The sequence below is a fragment of the Sciurus carolinensis genome, chromosome 6 (genome assembly GCF_902686445.1).
Source record: "Sciurus carolinensis chromosome 6, mSciCar1.2, whole genome shotgun sequence".
Taxonomy (NCBI): domain Eukaryota; kingdom Metazoa; phylum Chordata; class Mammalia; order Rodentia; family Sciuridae; genus Sciurus; species Sciurus carolinensis.
The window spans coordinates 158,904,670-158,921,566 of record NC_062218.1 but is presented as its reverse complement, the minus strand read 5'-3'; the positions used below and the strand labels follow the sequence as shown (position 1 = coordinate 158,921,566).

The following is a 16,897-nucleotide window of genomic DNA, read 5'->3' as shown; positions in this document are numbered from 1 at the left end:
AAGACTCCAGGAATTAAGAGATGCCAGTAACGTGGACTGCCTGCCAAGAAAGCTACTGGCTGTGGAGAGAGCAATGCTAAAAGAGAGGTCGTGCAGGCTGCAGGGCTGCCCGAGTCCTCTGGAAATCTCTTTCCATGTGTCCTGGATGCTATATGTGAAGTTACCATAACTGTTTGCCCCTCTGAGTTTCAAGTTTGCTTTGGTCCCATTCCTTCTTTCTGTGCCCCATTCCTTCCTTTTGGAATGGGGATGTTTACTCTGTGCCATTGTGTGCTGGATATATGTACCTTGCTTTTGATTTTTACAGGGGTGCATAGTCTAGTGTTTGCCTTGAGTCTCAGGAGACTTTGGACTTGGCTGGACTTTTGGACAATGCTAAAACTCTTAAGACTGTTGACTCTTGGAGAGGAACTAAATGCATTTTGTATTGTGAGATGGACATGAGCTTTTGGGAACCAGAAACAGAATGTTATGATTTGGGTATGAGGTGTATCCCCAAAGCTCCTGTTGATGAAAGAATATTCAGAGGTAAATGATTAGATTCTGAGAGCTGTAACCTAGTTGGCTCGTCCTCACTAGAATGACTGGGTGCTAACTGTAGGCTGGTGGACGGAGGATGTAGGTCACTGGGAGCCTGCCCTGGGAGGATTGTTGTTCCTGCAGTGCTTCTCCTTCTCCCCTGCCTCCTCTCCCCTTCTTTGCTGCCAAATGGGGAGGAGCAGCTTCCCTCTGCTGGGCCCTTTCCCCATGATGTGCGGTCTCACCTCGGGCCCAAAGCAAAGGAGTCATCTGTCTATGGACTGAGATTTCTGAAACCACGAGCCCCAAATAAACTTTTCCTCCTTTAAGTTGGTCTTATCAGAAATTTTGGTCACAATAATAAAAAAGCTGACTAAAGGGAGTGGTTGCATGAGGCCATAAGCAAATCAGGGTTAGGAGGAAGCAAAGAGCAGACAGAAGGTTGAAAGCTTGAGATGGGACTGAAGCCACAGGGCAGCTGGCACTAGAGAGTGGCCATGTCAGGGAGGAGGTGTTGTGCTAGAGGGAAGTCCTCAGAGCTCCTGCGGCTGGAGCCCTGGTGCCATCCTGAATTCTCAAAAACCCTTGTGTCCCAAGCTGTATGACCACAGGGCACCGTATCTTCCTGGATGTCAGGGGGTTCTGGCTCCTGTTTGATCATATTACTCCCTCATTGCTTGAGACACCCTAAGTGGCTTGCCATTGTGTAGGGGCAACATGACAAAAGTATCCACTGGGGCCCATGCCAGCAAGGCTGCCCTACTGGGCCCTATGTGTGTGTAGGGGTGCCTGTGTCAGTTCTGAGACGTTAGCTCCTCTGCTCACAGGCTCTATGTTCACAGTGGGACTTCAGCGCCTCAAGGATCTTGGCTCTCTTGCCTTAAAAAAAAAAAAGCATGCCTAATTATTTTGTATATATATATGTATGTATATTATTTACATATTATATATACACATATCATAAATATTATGATAAATATTTTATGCATAGATTGAGTATCCATTATCTGAAATGCTTGGGACCAGAAGTGTTCGGGATTTTGGATTTTTTTGGATTTTCAGATATTTCATAATGAGCTATCTTAGGGATTGACTCATTCGGCTTTTGTATCACTGTGACCAATATACCTGACCATGAATAATGTAGAGGAGGAAAAGTTTGTTTTGGCTCACAACTTCAGAGATTCAGTCCACAGTCAGCTGACTCCATTGCTCCTGGTCAGAGGTGAGGCAGGACATCGTGAAGGAAGGACACGGTAGAAGAAAGAAGCTCAGGACATGGCAACCAGGAAACAGAGATCCACTCACCAAGGACAAGGTGTAAAACCCAAAGGCACAGCCCCAGTGACCTCCCTCCTCCAGCCACACCCTACCTGCCTAATCACTTAACCTGTGAACATTGTTGCACACGTGAGAACTAATGCATGTAGCCTGGAGGTAATTTTATACAGATTTAGATGGGGGCTAGTGTCTAAAGTCTGGGTAAAATTGTGACTAGTCACCTCGAGTAGAGGCGCCTGCCTGTAATCCCAGTGACTCAGAAGGGTGAGGCAGGAGGATCCAATTTGAGGCCAGCCTCAGCAAAACTTAGCAAGGTCCTGAGCAACTTAGAGAGACCCTGTTTCAAAATAAAAAATAGAAAGGGCTGGAGATATGGCTCAGTGGTTAAGCACCTGGATTCAATCCCTGGTTCCAAATAAAAAAAAATTATGAGTAATCAGAATTTTCCCTGAGAACCTTCCAAGTACCTATGGAACCTATGCTCATGGTTTTGATACTGTATCCCCATCGCGACCCTGTGTGGGAGAATGTGATTATAAATACAAGTGAATATCAATATCTTCCCAGAGCTCTTACTAAAGAGGTGCAAATGAGGAAACACAGATTCTGGTCCCATCCCTGCCAAATACTCAAAGTGGAAAAATTGTGATCATGATTTGCATGACTTTTTCCACCCAAATGGCAATTGATTAATTCCTCTGGGCAGAGAAGTCTCTGCGCCATTCCCTGCAAGGCAGATACCTTCTGAGATTAGTTTAATTGGAACCCTCGTGGTTTTCCAAAGAGTTCAGTAGTTAATAATTGGCACATGCATAATAGCTCCACTAAAACAGGAAACAAAACAGTCATAGAAAGGGGACAGTAAACAACCTGAACAGTGAAGCGACATAATTCCCATGAGGAACAACCAGCCCTTAAGTTTCCTGGAGGCGAAGGGAACAAAGGAAGATCCGGACAGGAAGGACGGCTGTTCAGCCACACGCGGTCATTGAGAGGCGGGCCTTTGCTCCTGGGCCTGTTTAAAAGCACTGTCACTCATGATTTCCTCATTGCCAGCCTGTTGTTTTTGCTGTGCACTCTACATTCTGGTCCTCATCTGTAGGCAAAATACCCATGTTGTGTCCGTTGTGTGTCCTCCTGGGGTTTCTGGGCATCGTCTGAGACATTATCATTGTCCCCAGCAGTAGTGCTATACCCCACTGCGACCTGCTTTTTGCACCGTGTTTGATTTAATAACATAACTTGCAGGCTTTCCAGATCGGTAACTAGAGGCTCAGCTTGCTTGGGCTGCTGTGATAAAGCACCGTGGTCCTGGTATTTCACAGACTCCAACACTTCTGGAGGCTGGGCCGTCCAAGATCCGGGCACCGGCAGATTCAGGGTCTGCTGAGGGCCAGCTGATGGCCTCCCACGTGTCCTTGCTTGGCTGCAGGAACAACCAGGCTCTCTCAGGCAAGACCTGATCACCTCCTGAAGGCCCCCCTCTGAGTCACATCACATTGGTGTTAGGCTCCAACACGTGTGTTTTTGGGGAGCACCAGCACTGGGACGTGGCGGGAAGCTGCCTTGTGCTCCTCTTGAGAGCTCATGGTCTGGTTTATTCCAATTGCTTTACCCAGCACCCTACTGAGATCATTTGGGTTGCTTCCACTTTTTTTAATGCAATTGTAAACCAAGTTTGAGTGAATGAGCTTATACAGCCGGGTGCGGCGGCCCAGAGTATCGTGAGTTCGAAGCCAGCCTCAGCAACTTAGCAAGGCCCTAAGCAACGCAGCAGGAGCCCTCTCTACATAAAATACAAAAAGGGCCGCGATGTGGCTCAAAGTTTAAGTGCCCCTGGGTTCAATCCCCAGTACCTAAAAAAAAAAAAACCCAAACAAAACAAAAACCGAATCTCATACACATGAAGCTCACACCTGTGCAAGAGTCGTGGGGCACTTTCCCCGAAGCTGGGCAGGAGGAAGCTCGAGAGCATCACCCGCTGCCCGCACTGCGGTTCCGGCCCTTCCAGTGTCTTCCAGCAGAGTCAGAGGACGGAGCACCATGGGACGTCTGTGTGCCCAGAACAGAGTCCTCCTGCTACGTTTCCAGGGGAAGCGAAGGGATGAGAGGCCCTCTGCGCACCCCGGGTGTCCTCTGCCACCTTCCCGGCAACAGTTTGCAAATAAGGAAACCGAGTCTCAGGGAGGTTAAGAGGTTCACCCATCCTCTCAAGGAAGTGGGGGTGTCTTGGACCCATGCCTGGCTCTGAAGCCCAAGTTGGTTCCAGGGGGCCACAGTCCTGGGGCCAGGGAAGACCCTGGGGGCCCTGCTGTCCCCCGGGGGGGCTTCGATCCGCGTGGGTGAGCATCCAGCAGCGGGCCTGGCTTCCCAACCACTTTATTTTCGTGCCCAGTGATCCTGAGTCAGAGTCCAGCCCCACCCCCGCCTCTCCTGCGGGGCGGTGCCGGGCCTGGGCCTAGGCCTGGCCCTCACAGGTGAGCCTTGTGGGTGGAGCAGGGCTCCTCGGGGTGTGGCTGCGGCTCCCCCAGGACCACGTCCAGCCAGGACTCCACGTCCCGCACCAGCTGCTCCAGCTCCCGCACTTCCTCCTCCAGCTTCTCCAGGAAAACGTGCAGGTTCTTCTTCACCCAGTTCCTGAGCACCCTTACCGGCTCCTCAGCAGGGTCGCTCATGTGATACTCAAACCCCTGGAAGGACCCGGTTTGCATCCTGAGATCCTCCCGCAGGTTTCTGGTTTCACCCAGTTCCCTGGGCCCTGCACGTGCCCCCTCCTGACCTGCTGCACTGGCCAGCCCCGTTGTCCCCTTCCCCACCCAGCTTGCCCATGACACCTCCCCCGGCAGCCTCCCCGGCTTCCCGGCACCTCGCGGTCCCTTCGTAGGTTCCTGAAGATGTTACCTGGGGAGCCACGGGATTCTGCGGGTAGTTACATTCCCTGATCCTTCTGGGCACCTCCCAGCTTCTTCCTGTAACAGGCACGAATGCCACCTCTTAATAAGGGCAAATAAGTGGTAGTTGAAGTAAAGACGATTATTTTTCCCAGGGGAAGGGAAGGCAGGAAGAGGCAGAGGCCACCCCAGGGCAGACGTTCGTCTCCAGAACCCCCCAGCCCTCCTTCCTCGGGTTGCGGGCGCTCTCACCCGATATGCCTGTGGTCAGGTACAGCAGCAAGACCAGCAACGCCAGCAGCGTCTGCGGCAGAGAAGAGGAGGGAGGGCAGCGCGGGTCCACCAGGGACGGTGCTCAGAACTGAAGCTGCTCCTCGCCATCCAGGTTGCACAGAACCCCACCCTGCAGAAACCCGCTGGGGGGCCGCCCCTGCCCTCTCTCCTTGAGTCAGAGTTGAATTATTTACCCTAATTGATCCTTAAAGGAATCAGCTTTGCCTGACTGCTGTAATCCCAGCACTCGAGGGCTGAGGCAGGAGGATTGCAAGTTTATGGCCGACCTTGGCAACTTAGCGAGACCCTCCCTCAAAATAAAAAAAAAAGTCTGGGGATGTAACTCAATAGCACAGCACCCCTGGTTTCAGTCCCTAGTACCACAGAGGAAAAAATAAAAAGGAATTAACTTTATTGCAGTATCATTTATATACTTATATATATTTATTTTCAATGTACAGTTAGATGAGTTTTGACAAATATCACCCCAAAGATCTGAAACCTGTCCATCACCCTAGAAAGGTCCCTCAGCTCCCTGGAAGACAGCTCCCTCCCTCCCTGGCTCTGCTGGAGGGAGCTACTAACGTGTTCCCTCCCATTGAAGAGTCATTTTGTCTGTTCTGAACTTCATAGAAGTGGAATCGCAAGGCATATGCCTTTGTGTTTAGTTTCTTTTGCTTGACATGTTTCTGAGGAGCTTCCATGTTTTCATGTATTCAGTTTTATTGATGGATATTTTTATTATATGAATATAGCACAAGTAATCTCTCCACTGCTTGATGTGCCATTGGTTGCTTCTGGTGTGGGCTATCATAAATAAAAGTGCTATGAACATTCGGGTACACCTCTTTGTGTGGACATGTTCTCATTTATCTTGGGTTAATATCCAGACAGGGAAATAAAGGGTATTGTGGTACATTTATACTTAATTTTATAAGAACCCACTAAACTGTTTTGTAGGAGTTTCTTCCATTTTTATATTCCTTCCAGCAATTCATGAGAGTTCTAGTTGCTCCATATCCACATCAACCCTTGCTATTGTCAATCATAATTTTAGGCTTTCTGTTGCTATATAGAAATATCTCAATCTATTTTCTATATTGGTTGATTCCTAATTTATCTACCTCTTTGCAATGTGTCTATTAAAGTCTCCAGCCCATTTTTTTTTATTGGACTATTTGTGTTCCTGCAATAGTCTTTTTATGTATTTTGGATATTAGTCATTTGATAGGTATTTGTCTTGTGAATATTTTTTCCAAGTCTGTGGTTTGTCTTTTTATTTTCTTACCAGTGTCTTTTTTAGATCAAAAGGTTTCAGTTTTGATGAAGTCCAAGTCATCAAATGTTTTCCTTTTGTGGGTATGCTTTTAGTGTGAAGTCAAATACTTTGCCTACTTCAAGGTCATGATTTCCCCTTGTTTTCTTCTAGACATTTTTATTGTTTTAGTTTTTCACTTAGGCATCTGATCCATTTTAAATTAATTTTGGTATGTAATGTGAAATGGGGATTGAGGTTTTTTTCATATAGATACCAAGTTGTTCTAGAACTATTTCTTTGGAGAGACTAATTTTTGCTCCTTGCATTACATTGGCATCTTTGTCAAAAACCTATCCACATATTATGTACATCCACTTCCCAATTCTGTTCTGTTTCACTGGTCAACAGTGCTTGACCTTAGAGCTAAATCAGCATAAGTCTGCCTCTGGTGGTGCTGCCTTAAGAGAATACCACACAGGGGATGGCTGAGATGACTGGATGTGCATTTTATCACAGTTCCGGAGGCTGCAAGTCCAAGGTCAAGGTGTTGGCAGGGTCGGGAGTCCTCTCTCCTTGACTTTCTTGCTGTCACCTTCTCATTGTATATTCACAGGATTTCCTCCTCTGGGTAATAATGGTAAAAATGTCTTCTTATAATGACGCCAGTCCTATGGGATTAGGTTCCCTTCCTTAATTAATCCTTAAAAGTCCTTCTACAAATATAATCACTTAGAAGTCAGGGCTTCAACATATGAATTTTGGGGACACAGTTCTGTCTGTAATGACTGCATTATCACTATTTTGTTCCATTGACTTATATCTTATCTTATATAATATATACAATCTAGATTACTATTGATTTACAGTATGATTTGAAATCAGACACTGTTAGTTTTTTGACTTTGTTATTTTTTAAACAGTTTTTGGCTAACCTACATCCTTTGCATTGTTGTACACATTTTAGAGTCATCTTTTACAATTTCTATTTAAAAAAACTTCTGGGATTTTGATTGATACTACATTGAATCTATAGATTTGGTAAGCATGAATGTCCTAAAAATATTTAATCTTGTAATCCATGAACATGGTATATCTTGCCATTAGTTTTTTTTTTTTTTTTTTTTTTTTAGGGTTTTGTTTTAATTTTAATTGACAGCCCAGAATAATGCACATTTTAAAAATATATTTTAGATGTTGATAGACCTTCATTTTATTCATTTATTTATATGTGGCACTGAGAATTGAATTCAGTGCCTCATACATGCTAGGCAAGTGCTCTACCACTGAGCTACAACCCCAGGCCAAAGTATAATGAACATTTTAGTGGTTCAGTGTTATAAGGTTACCAACAAAATCCTTTGGTCAAATAGTTACAGTATCCTTCATTAGTTATATCACATTAAGTACAGATTGTTGAAAAGTAAAAAAATCAGTGCTCTGCTAACATTTCAGTTTTCTAACAAAATTGAATCTAGCACCTTTAAAATAAATATTAGTAACCACTCCACAAGTATGGAATTATCATTTCCATAAGGGTAAAAATTCAGTTCACCAGCAAGCAATGCAAACTAAAGATAGCATTTTCAAAGTTAAGGTTAAATTTGTGTAACTACACACCAGCCACAAGGTGGAAATGCACTTTTTGGTTCAGCCCTCCACACCCAAGACTGCAAAAGGGTGCCTGTGGGTCTCTGGGATCCCCAGGCTGAAAAGCTGGGTTTTCGGCCATGGGCTGGCAAGGCTTGAATACAGTACAAAGCAATCGATGTGTGCGAGCAGGATGGAGTTCTTTTGCTGACGGGCCAAATAGTGACATTTCCAGTCCAACCCCAGAGGCTTCCACACCAAGGATGCACATGGTAATAGCCCTACTTGGTGTGACCCTGATCCGGTGGTGGCCTCGGAGCGCAGAGCCGGATGCAGGTGAGAAGCCATGGGCCTGCGTTCCCCTGTGAACACTGCTTTGCAACCATGGCACGCTAGGCCAACTCAGGATAATGAAAAATGTGTGTGGTTCTTAATCCTTGGTGACCGGATGACGCAAATGCAGGAATGTCCATGTGAAGCCTTCCCACGATCACCGTTCCAAGCACTGATGACTGGTGCTCCCCAGGGTGCTGCTTGCTGACACTCACAGGGTCACCACGTCGTCTTTCTTGTGAGCACTCCACTCCATCTTACACTGAAACTTGGAGCTTCAGGTCTTTTAACAAGTACAGCCAAACATAAAAGAATCACTGAGAAGCAGGCCCAGCAGCCAGTTATTTGCATTATGATGTTAGGGGGGAAAGCACTGCTAGTACATATTTTTTCTTCATCACTGAGCATTTACCAACTGTCCAGACCAAAGGTCATTTCCAAGTAGAAAAGTTCTGATTTCAACTTCTGTATTGGCCGATGTGCAACACAACTTATTCTGTTCCCAAAAACCTGGGGCAGAACTTGCTTGGTTGTCACCAACACTGAAGGGACTTTTAGACACAGAATTCCATGAGCGTGACATGATGGTCACCAGCAGAGTGCTGCAAATGGTTCCCCTCCTCTGCTAGAAGCTCCCATCCTCCCAGATTTTCTTTAATTTCTCTGAACTGTGTTTTGTTACCTTCGAGTGTAGTGGTCTTGTACACCTTTCCAAAGTGTTGCATGGTTTTGGATGCTCTTATAAATGAATTCTTAAAAAGTTAACTTTCCAGTTGTTGGTCTACAGAAATCAAATTGAGTTTGTAACTTGTGGCTTACTTCAAATAGTTGTCTTCTTGTAGAGTTTAGGATTTTGCAGATGGAAAATTGAGTTATCTATGAAGAAAGTTTCCTTTTCTAGTCTTTAAAAGGGTTGTCAATCTCCCCTCCCCTTGACTAGAACCACCAATAAAATATTAAGTAGAAGTGGTGAAGCTAAACATCTTCATCTTGTTCCCTATGGAGGAACGAGGGGAGGAGGAAGACAAGTGCAAGTCTTCCCCATCAAGTGTGCTGTTGGTTCTCCATTGCGTCTTGGATCGGGGAGGGGATCCCTTCCCTTCCTAGTCCTCTGGGAACTTGAACAAGCACTGTATTGAAAAATGTTTCTTACCTACTCTAAAGTAGTCAACCATCCAAAGGATGTAGGATAGTCAAAACAAATTTGAGACATTATGTAACTATTCCCTTGCTGCAGTAAATTGCATCACTTGACTTCTGAATATCGAACCAACCTTGACTTCCTTCAGTCAACTCTACTTGCTCAGGAGGCATTTGCCCTTTTAGGTACAGCGGTTCCCTAGCATCCATGGGGCTTTGGTTTCAGGACCTCTCTCCCATGAAGAAAAGAAGCCAGGTGCAAAGACGCACATGTTTTGGATTCATCTGCATGAAAATGAAGACTATACACAACTCGCTTATGATGGCAGAAGTTAGAATCCTGGTGTGGGTGTGAGGGAGACTGCGGGTGCCTTGGGGGTGCTGGGAGGGTGCTGCAGACCGACTTGGATGGCGGTGGCCTGGTGTGTGCTCTCAGCACAGAGGCTGGGCCTCTGCACCGAGGACGAGGGTGATCTTCCTCTCCTCGGAGTCTGCACAGAGGACACCTGCAGCGGTCCTGTCCCACCCTGCGCAACACTTCTGTGGCTCTGCGGTCTGGGTGCTCTCTCCCTGTCCCACCCTCCTCTATCAAAGTGCTTTCCGGGTCAATTTCTTTCCCAGCATGCTTTGCTTCTGCTAGGTTCTATTTGGTGTTAACAGGAGGGAAAAGCAGGAGCCCACATGGCCCGGAATTTGTCTGTGGTCGTTTTCCTTGTGCTGTCTTGGGGCCCGAGCTGAGACATTTCTTTTCTTTAAGCCTGTTACTTCATCTGTAAAACTGGATTTTGAAATATAAATCTGCTCATGGTCTTCCTATTAGAAAAGAGGGCCCCTGGTAGGGGGGAATCGACTTGGAAAGTGGAGAGGGAAACAGCGTTTCGTGGATTTCTTCACTGTGGGACTTCTCAGGGTCTTCCCAATGGGAATGACCATGTAAATCTCCCAGAAGGGAGGAGGGGATACAGCGATCCCCAGCCACAGAAGTGCCTGTGACTTTCCTAAAAGGAACTTCCTGGGGCTTGGAACTTAGGGACACTCTTCAGGAGAAGCCGTCATGTGCTGGGAGCCAGCCAGGGTCCAGCAGAGGCTTCAGGGGCAGCGTGCAGGAGGCATTTGATGCATGGGCCGCGAGTGGCTGAGGAGCAGGTCTTCTGACAGCGTGTAGGGCAGTGGTTCGCTGCTCTGCGCAGAGCCTTTCAGGGGCCTCTTACTGCCCCAGGACGACCCAGCCCCCACCGCGCGACCACAGCTGACCTCCCCAGCTCCGCACCCTGCCCCCCCCCCTTCCCGGGGAGGCAGTGCAGGCAGGGCCCCTCTTGCTCAGGGCTCTGGAATCAGAGGGACCTGGTTGCAAGCACTGATGCATCCCAGCTGTGTGGCCTTTGGGCCTTGCCGAACCGCAGTTTACCCACCAGCGACAGCCTGGTGGCCGACGCCTCTCGGGAGTGTAGAGGTCTTGGGAGGCGGCGGGGGAGGGGCACCAGGCTGTGCACAGCAGGCGGCCCTCCATTCTGACACGACCCCCCAGGAGGTTTGGTTTCGGCCCTGAGAGCAGCGTCCAGGAGCCGCTGGACAGCAGTGTGCTACTCTCAGCGCCCTCGTTCATTCAAGACACAGCAGTGCCTTTCTAGGAACTATGGAACCTTCTAGGAAACGGGACAGGAAGCCCACCCTCCCTGAACATTCGGGCCTCCTGCTGCTCTTGCTGAGGATTAAGGAAGAGCGGAGCCTGGGGAAGAAGCACCTCAGCCCCTCTGCGGGCTCCTGGGTGGGGGCAGGTCGAGGTGGCCAAGACCTTTCTCTAGGGGCCCTGCGGTCTGGCAAAGGGTGCTGGGGCAGGAGGCCACCATGTACCCTGGCCTGCCTCACCTGCTTCTTGTCCTCACTGTGGCTGCCCCTTCTCCCTTCCAGCAGCTCGGCAGCCACCTGCCCCCGGCTCCCCATCTGTTGGGTTGCCATGTCCCCAGCTCAGGCTTGTCTGGATGGACCCAGGACAGGCAGGTGGGTGCCCCTCCCCCACCTCTGGTCACCAGGCATCTCTCAGGCATGAGTTCTGATGTCACAGAAGGTAGGGGACAGCCAAGCCCCCACCTTGCCACCACCCTGAGCTTTAGCCCCTTTCCTTGCCTTTTTTTTTATTTACATAAATGCAGAAAACAAAGACCAGAAAGAAATGCATTACATTGCAATATGATTTTTTCCCCCTGGCATCTTTTCTTCTGTATTTGCAAGTTTTATTAAAATGCAAATTTAAAACTGCAAACTTAGTAAAAGCTATTTTTAATTGAAAATTATATGTAGACCATTGTTGAGTCACCTGAAGTTCTAAGAAATAGCAGAGATGTCTGTGCACCCTTGACCCAGTTTCCCCAGGAGGGAGGCCTTGCATCACCTGGGGATGATATCGCAACCAGGATGTCGATGTACTCTACCAGTCTCTTCAGACCAGCCCAGCTTTACTTGTACTTGTGTGTGTGTGTGTGTGTGTGTAACAACTTTGGACAGTGCTTCATGGGTGCAAGTTCTCATGCCCATCACCACCATCAAGATGCAGCAGAATTCCAAAGGCACAAGGAGCTCTGATTGCCCTTCAATGCCCTTCAGTTCCTTCTGCCCTCACAGCCCAACCTGTGTCCTAACTCCTGAAAACCACAAACACATTCTCGATCTCTAACAACTCATCATTTCAAAATACCATGTAAATGCAACCAAGCAGCATGTAATCTTTGGGGATTGCCCCCCTCCCCACCACAGCCACATACAGTCACTTCTCAGTATTCACAACAGGTTGGTCCCAGTGCCCCAGGAGGTACCACAGCCCGGAGTGCTCAAGCCTGATGGATAAGGTGCACAGTGCTGCAGAACCCGTGTGCATCCCCTCTACACTTCAAACCAGCCCCAGTGACATGCCATTCCTAACAATGTAGTTGCTGAGCAAATAGCAGTTACCTGTATTCTTCAGGGACTGACTAGGTAGAGTGTGCACCTGTTCAGTACAGACAAAGTTGTTTTCCAAGTATCTTTGACTCGTGGTTGGTTTTGCCACAGAACCTGTGTATATGCAGGGTGAAGCCACATAATCCCCAGGAGAGCCTTCCACACATAGTAGTTTATTCCTTTTTACTGGTAAACAGTATCTTGTGGTACCGTGCACCCCACCTTGTTTCAGCATTTGCTCACAGAAGGACGTGTTTTAACAAGACTTGTCCAATACCTGACTGTTTCCAGTTTTGAACTCCTATGGATAAAGTTGATATGGACAATTTTCTTAGGTTTTTGTGTGGACATATGCTTTCTCTGGGGTAAACGCCTGAGTACAATAAATGGGTCATGTAGTAATTGCATGAGAGTTTTATTAGAAAGCTGCCAAGCTAGTTCTTGAAGGCTGTGCCACAGTACCTTGCCGTCAGCAATGGAGGCAGGACTCCATTTCTCCTCGTCGTCACCAATGTTTAGACTGTTTCACTTTAGCCACGTTGACAGGTGGATGGTGAGAGCTCATTGAGGTCTGAATGTGCATCTCCCTGCTAACTAATGATCTGTGCATATTTGCCATCTCTGCGTCCTCTTCCATGAAGTATCTATTCATGACCTTTGCCCATTTTCTAATCTGATTGGTTTCTCCACAGTTGAGCGTTGAGAGTTCCTTGTATATTATAGCTATCTGTCCTTCTTTGGAAATAGGGTTTGCTAGTATTTTCTCCTGGTCTGTAGCTTGTGTTTTTATCCCTTTTGTGTAGACTTTTGCAGAGAAAAAGTTTTAACTTTTGATGAGGTTCACGTTATCATTTCTTTTATGTTAAGGTCTCTATGGAGCCCCAGCTCCCAAAGATTTTCTCCTATTAAAATTTTTTCATAGTGCTATGCCTTACGTTCTAATCCAGGCATTAACTTTGGTGTAAGGTGTAAGGTTAGATCCAGCTCCACTTCTGTTGTTGTCTATGGTTGCCCAGTTGCTCCAGTACCATTTGTCAAAAAGGTCTCCTTCCTCTTTGAATCATTTTTGTACATTTTTAAAGAATCAGTTGAGCATATTTGTGCGGTATGAGTTATATGCTCTCTATTCCCTTTCACTGCTCTGTGCTGCTACCCCTGCACTAGTACCACGTGGTCTTGATTGCAATAGCTATATGGTAAGGCTTAATATCCAGTATAGGGATGTTCCCACTTTTTTTTTTCTTTTCCAAAATTGTTTCAGGTCTTCTAGGGCCTATGCCTAGCATACAAACTTTAGAATAAGCTTATCTTTCTCTTCAAAAATACTTTACTGGCTAGAATTATGATAGGAATTGCATTAACCTATAGATTTCCCAGGGAAGAATTTACTATGGTGTGTCTTTAGTCCATGAACATGGTATGCCTTTCCATTTATATAGAGTTTTTTTTTTTTTTTTTTTTTTAACCAGCATTCTGTAATCTTTGGCATATAGATCTCATATGTATTTTTAAAGTCTATAACTAGATATTTAATTTTCTTTGGATTTCCCTCATATTTAAAATGTTAAGAAATCATTAATTTCCACAATTTTTATGAGTTAATTTTCCCAAAGTTACACATACATAGCTTCTGATTAGGTGGTTGGGGATTGAATCTCTTTTACTAACCATTGTATCTGTAATGTCCATATGCAGCCTGTTATGCAGTAAATGTTTGGTAAAATATTTGTTGAAAGGATGAATAATGAATAGTCTTCAAGTGTAACTTTGAGAGGCCCTGACCATGTCTGGTGAGTACATTTTTGTATTCACAGTACTTGTTTCAGTAAATATTTGTGGAATGAATGAGTAAAGCAGGTGGTATGATTTTTATTTGGTCAGGGAAGGAGCTGAGGCCTAGGGAGGCCAAGGAAGTATATCAGAAATTATGACTGTCATGTACTGAGTACCGACTATGTGCTGAACTCAAGTTCTTTCCTACATATCTTGTTTAATCTCTATAACTCCCCTGGAAAGCTGGTGCTACTGGTCTTCCTGATGGCAGCCTTACTGTCCTTCCTCAAAGTCACACACCCTTCTTGAGTACAGTTCTACTTAATTCCAAAGTCTCTTTGTTTACCACAAGGTATTAATGTAATTTCAGCTAAAATCAAAGAGAGTTGCCATTCTTGTCATCTTTTGTGACTTGATTGTGGGTAAGTAGATGGGAGATTTCCATTATGCCTTTTAAAGTGTCAAATGTCATTATGTTTCCTCCTTCCCCCAATCCTGTGCCTACTTCAGCTTGGCCCCAGGTATTTTACACACTCTCCACTCCTTCCTCCTCCCGTGTGTTACTATTATCATCATCTGCAACTGAGATAGTTCAAGAAGTTTCTAAGTACTCAGTAATGTGAAAAGTGCTTACTATGTGGTGGCTCTAGGTGATAAATTATATTATCCCCATTTTACAGATGGGGACACTGAGGCTTGGAAAGATGAAGTCACCTTTTTGAGATTATACAACTCTTGAGAGGCGGGGCTGAGATCTAAACTCCACCAATCTGATCACAGCATCCTGGCTATATTGCCCCTTCCATGGGAAAACTCAAGTCCAGAAGAAGAATGAGACCAAGCCTGTAGGAGGAGAGGGACCTAATTCAAGTCTCCTGCCTCCCACCCAGGGGCCCTTGGAGAGGCCATTTGCATAATTTTGATGACCATGCACACACAGCTGCTGGCCTTTATGCCCTAAAGAAGTTTCCAATGTCAGATGCCCATATGCCATTAAGTTAATAAGAGCTCACTGAAGGTCGTGCTTAGTCATAGAAAGACCACCTGAAACGTTTCCTGGGAAACCTAATGAGTTCTTTCAGAAACCCCCCCTGAAGAGCAGAGCTTCCGGGATTTGCCTTGAGGGTCACTTCCTGGGGACTTGGCCTCAGGACAGGGAGGAGAGGGAGGAAGCCGTGCCCACAGCTGGTGCAGTGGAGGGCTGATGCGGTGGGCGGGCGCTGCGCAGGGCTCCTCCCACTTCCTAGTCAAGGAAGAGGAAGGGGTGGGAAGGGAGGGAGGGGCTGGGAGCTGGGAGCTGGGGGGAGCTGGGGGGGCGGTGCTTCTGAGCCAAGTGGGGAGGAGAGGGAGAGGAAGACGCGAGGATGCACAAAGGGATCCCGGCGAAGAAGACAGTCAGCTTCAGAACTCTGTCGAGGGAGAAATCGCCCCTGTTCTCGGCAAGGGGAGACCAAGCAGCGCTCCGTGCCTGAGTCCTGTCTCCCAAACACACCTGGCTCAAATCTGGTGGCCCTGTCATATGCCACTCGGGAAAGTGACACCATGTCTCTGAATCTCCATTATCTGAAAAATGAGGCCAGTGATCAGGCATGACTTTGGGTTACTGGGAGGGCTAACTGGGAGGAAGCGACTGGAGAGTCCCTCTTGGTCCTCTCCCGACCCGCACCTTCCAGCCTTCCTCTCCCCCCATGCCCTCCCCCTTCCATCCTCTTCATTTTTCCAAATATTTATTGGCTGGCCGCTCCCGTGTCAATTCAACTTAATCCTCCTAAGAAGTGTAAGAATGCAAGGACTTTGCACAAGGTCTGTCCCTACTGCTGACAGGTGGGGTAACTGGCCAGCCTGGCCAGGAGTGGGTGTGCCCAACAGGCTGTGGACAGAGGGCCCAGGCTTCACAGGGAGGAGGTATTTGGATGGAGGAGGAGGAGGAGGATCTGGGGATGTCTGCATGGGGGCCTGAGACCTGACAACCTGCAGCGTGGGCAGAAGCCAGTCCTGGCTGATCTGAGGCCCCATAGTCTGTGGGAAGAAGACCTTTCTGTTTTCTTTTGCAGTACTGGAGATGGGACCCAGGGCTTCACACACGCTGGGCAAGTGCGGTACCACTGAGCTAAGTCCCCAGCCCAAGAAAGTCATGGCGAACAGGGATTGCAAGCTCAGGTACACGCAGGTATGCAGCAGTCAGTAAGATGAGGTGCAGACCATGGGAACAAGCCAGCCTGGCAGGGACGCGGCGGATCGCAGCACACGTGTCTGGAACAGCAGCCAATGGTCGCCACGGGAACGGGGGTTCCGTATCGCTACACCTGCGTTTATCAAGAGAAGTTAGAGATTCAGCCTGTGGTGTGAAATCTCCTGACCCAAACAGGTGGGCAAAGCAATCCAACGTTAGGGAAGCACGCTGTGGACTGAATGCCGGTGGGGTGTGAAGGCCCATGCGTCACCACCTGACAAGTGACGGCCCCGTGCTGGCCCAGGCAGCCCTGCCGGGGCGTCACTGTCCTCAGCAGGCCCCAGAAGGTGAATTCTGCAGGAACTGCCGGGGAGCCTGAGGCCCAGGGAGGAGCGGCTGCCCACAGCACTGGCGAGGGCACTTCCCGGGCACCGCCGAAGCCCAGAACTGCACACTGGGGCAAGCGTATGCAGTAGGTGGTCAGAGTCCCACAGCACACAACAATTCTAAACTCTCATGGCGTCTGTATTAGTTGCCTATGGTTTCTGGAACAAATTCCCATAAACCAGATGGCTTAAAACAACAAAGGATTGATTTTCTTTTGGATCTGCAGACCACAAGTTCAAGGTCGGTATCCCTGGAGTCAGCCAGTGCACCCCCTGCGAGGTTCTAGGGGAGGATCCTTCCTCCCCAGCCCTTCCAGCTTCGGGTGGCTCCTGGCAATCCTGGGCT

At 47.5% G+C, this 16,897-nt stretch overlaps 1 protein-coding gene across 1 annotated transcript; it reads right to left on the bottom strand.

Moving 5' to 3' along the window:
• Positions 1–4,271: 4,271 nt before the first annotated feature.
• Positions 4,272–11,241, bottom strand: Smim23 (small integral membrane protein 23). Its single transcript, XM_047554807.1, has 4 exons — positions 11,152–11,241; positions 4,944–4,995; positions 4,702–4,769; positions 4,272–4,490 (listed from the first exon to the last, which is right to left on the bottom strand). The coding sequence occupies exons 1-4, from the start codon at positions 11,239–11,241 to the stop codon at positions 4,272–4,274; spliced, it is 429 nt and encodes a 142-aa protein (XP_047410763.1).
• Positions 11,242–16,897: the final 5,656 nt, after the last annotated feature.

What these genes read in the sequence shown, in the direction of transcription:
- Smim23 (XM_047554807.1), bottom strand. Translation starts at nt 11,241, where the DNA reads ATGGCAACCCAACAGATGGGGAGCCGGGGGCAGGTGGCTGCCGAGCTG. An exon ending in CCTGACCACAGGCATATCGG is followed by an intron (nt 4,770 to 4,943) that starts GTGAGAGCGCCC and finishes TGCCTGTTACAG; the next exon opens with GAAGAAGCTGGGAGGTGCCC. An exon ending in AGAATCCCGTGGCTCCCCAG is followed by an intron (nt 4,491 to 4,701) that starts GTAACATCTTCA and finishes GGGTCCTTCCAG; the next exon opens with GGGTTTGAGTATCACATGAG.